Source organism: Frankliniella occidentalis, unplaced genomic scaffold (genome assembly GCF_000697945.3).
Source record: "Frankliniella occidentalis isolate FOCC.00 unplaced genomic scaffold, Focc_3.1 Scaffold139, whole genome shotgun sequence".
Taxonomy (NCBI): domain Eukaryota; kingdom Metazoa; phylum Arthropoda; class Insecta; order Thysanoptera; family Thripidae; genus Frankliniella; species Frankliniella occidentalis.
In genome coordinates this window covers 383,190-388,352 of record NW_026267266.1, presented here as the reverse complement: position 1 = coordinate 388,352, position 5,163 = coordinate 383,190, and the positions used below count along the sequence as shown (strand labels likewise).

Here is a 5,163-nt window from a genome sequence, read left to right as displayed (position 1 = left end):
AGGATACGCAGTTAGAGAGTAGATATAGTGAGAATGAAAGTGATTTTGAATTTGACCGTGATCATGATAGATCGGACATCATAAACAGTTTTCAAAGTAGCATCGGACATGAAGATGACTTAGGCCCTGAAAATAATTTACGCATTGCGAATGTTGAGCAGAATGCAGTGAAGGCTGAAATAAGCCCTCGCTCCAAGGCCGTTGCTCTCAACAAAGAACTTAGAGATTTTACTATCAAGATGAATGTGAGTCATGCAGTTGTTAATGGCTTTCTCAAAATATTTAAACCCTACCATGACTTTTTACCAACTGACGCAAGAACCTTATTAGGAACAACCAGAGACAACTGTCCTATTGAGAAAATGGGTGAGGGTGAATTCATGTATCTTGGGTTAGAGAAATGTATTAGCAAGTTTCTAGCAGCTAGATTGACCGTGATAAATTTTCGGTCTATAACAATAAGTGTGTCTATTGATGGTGATAGTCCCTTTAAATGCACAAAAAACCAACTGTGGCCAATTTTAGTAAAGATTGAAGAGCTTCCAAGAAGCAAACCGATTCTGGTAGCGGCATGGTTTGGAAGAGGTCACCCACCCGTACAGTCTTTTTTAGAAAAGTTTGTGAAGGAGACAAATGTCGTGGTCCAAAAAGGAATCTTTGTCAATTTAACTACATCATTTGAAGTGAAGCTAAAAAACTTTATTTGTGATGCTCCTGCTACTGCCATGATTAAAATGACGAAGTACCATTCAGGTTTCTACGGCTGTGGTAAATGTTTTGTTATGGGAGAATCAGTTGCTGGATGCCGGGTATTCAAGGAAACAAATGAAAAATTAAGAACTGATAAGAATTTTAGGGAAAAGCTGCAAAAAGATCATCATAAGGGAGATACCCCTCTGCTTGCTTTACCCATTGACATGATATTTTCATTTCCACTAGATTATCTACATTTAATTCTGATTGGGGCTTTGAAGAGATATTTAGAGGTCTTAAAGGATGGATATGTGGTTGGTGATGGGAAACCACAATATGAAGTTGTTCATGGCAAGGTAAAGAAGAAGAAAAAACAGAGGAAAGGAAAACTTACTCAGAATGTAATAACTGCAATTAATAAAGCCATAGAACATTTAAGAAAATTTTGTCCCTCAGAATTCAGCCGCATTTGTCGTTCTTTCAGTGATTCTGGAATTTGGAAAGCCACAGAGTTTAGGCAGTTCCTACTGTATATTGGAGTTGTTGTTTTAAAAGGTTTAATATCTAAGGAACAATATGACCTGTTTTTAAAATTGCATGTTGCCACACGCATCTTCTGCTCTAAGAGTCTGTGCCTAAAGTTGGGGAGGGTTGCAGACGATCTCATGAAGTCTTTTGTTAAAGAAAGCCCAAAAGTCTGTGGCAAAAGTTTTCCAACTTACTGTATTCACAATCTCTGTCATGTTTATGAAGATGTGAAATGGCAGGGACAGCCACTTGATTCCTTCTCTGCATTCCCATTTGAAAGCTTTCATGGCACTCTTAAAAATCTATTGCGGGGGAGAGCTAAACCCCTACCCCAACTATATAAAAGGATGCAGGAAAAAGAGAACCAGCCAGACCTAAATGAAGAGATTTATTTTCCCCCCTCCCTCTCATACTCCCATGATGATGGTCCAACTTGTGGTCTGAAAGGCATTCAGTATCATCAGTTAAAAATGGACTCCTTTAAATACTCTGTAAAACATGCTAAAGACAGTTACATGGTATTGAGAAATGGTACTGTGATCAAAGCACACAATTTTATAAAACTTGGTAACAAAATTTCAGTTGTGGGAAGATTTTTTACAAAAAGTCAAGATTTATACATAAAACCTGTTAAGTCATCCTTGTTGGGAATAACAGTTGTATCTGGACTATCTCCTCACATTCTTCATTGGGCACTTGATGATGTCAAAGCCAAAGCTCATGTTATGCCGCTAAACTCCAGGATTGTCTGTGTTGAACTTCTACATACTTCATAGGGTAAATAAAACCAAATCGTGGGTTTGCTGGTTATATTTTACTTTTGGTATAGGGCTTAGGTGCAGGTTGGGGGATGTAAATGTTAAGGCTGCTATAATCATTGCTTGTTGAAAATAAACTAATTTTCTCTTTTTATGCACAGGGATGCGCAGTTTGCCATAGTGGAATTCACTAAAGAAAAAAACCAGAAGGAGAGTGTGCCTATAGAAATAGTACCTATGATTTGGATTCATGCGAAAGGCAAGAAGACGTATTGGCCCTCCAAACCCAGAATAACGGCTAAAGAAATGAAGGCTCTAGTCGAAGAGCTGACTGATCCTAACTCTGGAGATAAAGAGGATTGGGTTGCACCTCCTTGCAAAATACTCCGTACATCAAGTAAGTATAAAAAATTTAAAAAGATTTGTTTAACCTAATTTCACTTTTACAACTGAAATAACTGTGCTCTTTACTCCGGTTTTTGTACTGAGTTCACTCCTCTTTCCAGGAACCTATGATGGAGCTTGCGCACGGCTTAAAAGGCTGAGACGGCAAGCTGTAGTTTCTAGTTCTCAGTCAGACAGGGAGGATGATGATGAAGATGATGAGGATGAGGAGGATGAGGAGGAAAAGAAAAGATATAGGAAAAGGCGAAACACTAAACAAGATTCTGACAATGAAGATGATAGTGAGGGTTCTGGTTCTAATGATGAATTGGACAGTTCTCTTTTATCACCAGGAGTGTTTGACGATTTTGACTGGTAATTATAGCTATTAATTAAAAATGTACTTTTTGATAGTGTTTTTTCTTTACTGATATGAAATGGTTTCTATTTTGAACAGCTCTGGTGTAGAAAAATTAGGAGATGAAAGCAGAAGATCTAGAGACAGTCCCTTGCGTATTGAGGAGCAACCCTCCAGACTTCTGAATAGGTATGATCTCACCGAGGGGGTTTTCACTCAGAATTTTCGTGTACAGTGTATTGCATATTACGTGTATTACGCGGTATTACGCCGGTCTTAAACAAGCTTTACAACCCGAATTCTTCCATTTTATGGCATATTTTCCTATTTTTCCGTATTACATTACGCGCGCGTAACTGACTAATAACTTACTCCCTCCTTAACATATTTTGTTGGCTACCCATCTCCAGCCTGTCGACGTTGAGAGGAGGCAGGACCTCGGCCCGGGGCCCAGGGCCAGCCCCACGCTGGGATTTCCGCCCAGCTGTTTTGGCGTTAGGAAATTCACGGATCACTAATCTCACGCCGCCACTAACAGGGCTCGTGTAAGTGGCGGGTCAGTTCCTAGGCACTACCTCTCCTTGACTTTTACTCAAACCCGAGCCCAACAATCGAATGCACAGGTCTAGTATTTACTGTGTTGATCTGTAAATGTTAGAATAAAAAATCTTTCAAACAGCACGTGCAAACACGCAACCGTATGCTAGGTCTGAGAAAGCATTACTTTCTGTTATACAGATCAATTCAGTATTTTTACAGAAATTTACTGGAAGTGAATTGTACAGGCTCTAGTGATTCTCCATGTTCTCTGTAATATTTCAGAAGATATGTCGTACTATTACAGCCATTTGTAAAATTACCACACATTTTGGGGAAAATTACAGGGTTTCGGTAATATTACTAATACTTTTCTGTAAAATTACCAAACTTGTAAATTTACAAAAAACATTTAGTAAATTTACCATACTCTGTAAAATTGCCATACTATTTCTGTACCAGATTACAGGTATACTCTTGTAAAGTTACAATTTTTTTTAACTGTGCGTAATACATAGTTTAAGTGTACACAGTGTTACCCAAGTGAAAACCCCCTCGGATCTCACATTTACTAATGTTATATATACTTAGTGTTATTTTAATCTGCAACATTGATTATTTTCCAGTGCTCACACATCTAACAGAGTTTCATCGGTCCCTCCAAAATCAGTACAGAAATCAGTACAGAAATCAGCGCCTAAAAGTATGCAGGGTAAAACATCAACACCAAATAAACCCAAGCCTAGCCATTCCCGAAGAGAGCTGAGCTTTGTGACACCACACAGGCAAGGTACAGTTTGCTCCAGATTTTGTTTTTATTTTTCTTTGCTAACATCTGCTTATCTTTATTTTTTCTATTTGGCAGGTAATTTTGAACATGTTGTTCTAAAGAAACTGAATACGGTTACATGTTTGCTTGAAGAGATACTTTCCCGAGGGAGGAGGGAGGCAGTGTTAGTGCCATCAGCAACAAGTTTAGATCTCCCAATTACAACACTGGATAATATTGCAGCTCTAGATGTTGAGTTAGGAGACAGCTGTAAGCAAAAGAATATGGTAAGGCCACCATTTAAGTCTGTACAGTCTTCTATTCTTTCTTAGTTGTATTATGTCACTCATTGTGTTCAATTACACCCAACAGCAAACCTTTCTCTGCCAGTTTGGAGGAAAGAATCCTTCAGATTTTCTTCATAGATGTTTGCCAAAATTGATAGATGATAAGCTATGTGAAAAGCTAAATTGGAGTGGTCTACACAGGGAAATGGCTTTCAAAGACTCAAAACACATTATATCCACTCTTCATGGTAAGACATTGGTTTAACAGAACTTAATTACCCAGAAACTTATGTGTCTTATTACTACTGCTTTTTTTTTTATTTATTTTCAGGTGCATCACGATCTCTCTTCAATGAAAGTACAGAAGCCATGGTTGAAGGCATTATTAAGTTGTGGTTCAACAAATACAAGGATAGATTGGAGGGCAGAGACCACTAAAAAAAAAACAACTCCCAAACCAACTAGTGATTAAGAAAGCTTGGACTTGGACAGACTATGGTTAACAGCGGTTAATCGTATATTTAATTTTGAGTTACGTCATCCAACTGTATATATTCAACTGTACCTACTTTAGGTTTTACTTCATAGTTTTAACTTTAGTTCGTTAAGTAGGCTTCATGTTGACGAGCACTTTATTCACAGCCACATGTGTGTGTGTTAAATTTTCCGTGATGGTAATCCTTTCTAGAGGTAATCTCGCTTGTAAATAATAGCAACAGCTCTAACTTTTTCTCAACAGCACTTTACTAATTGGAAAGTTTTAGTGCAGTGCATGTTGAAACTATAACTGTGATTTTGTGCTCTTTCATTTTATGATGTATAATATAAATAATAACAAATAAAGAATTT

General features: G+C 37.8%; 1 protein-coding gene across 1 annotated transcript; it reads left to right on the top strand.

Moving 5' to 3' along the window:
• The first annotated feature begins 1,949 nt into the window (after positions 1–1,949).
• LOC113216266 (uncharacterized) lies at positions 1,950–5,163 on the top strand. The gene is made up of 7 exons (XM_052270810.1): positions 1,950–2,376; positions 2,486–2,738; positions 2,821–2,910; positions 3,885–4,048; positions 4,124–4,314; positions 4,400–4,562; positions 4,646–5,163. The coding sequence occupies exons 1-7, from the start codon at positions 2,133–2,135 to the stop codon at positions 4,750–4,752; spliced, it is 1,212 nt and encodes a 403-aa protein (XP_052126770.1). The 5' UTR covers positions 1,950–2,132; the 3' UTR covers positions 4,753–5,163.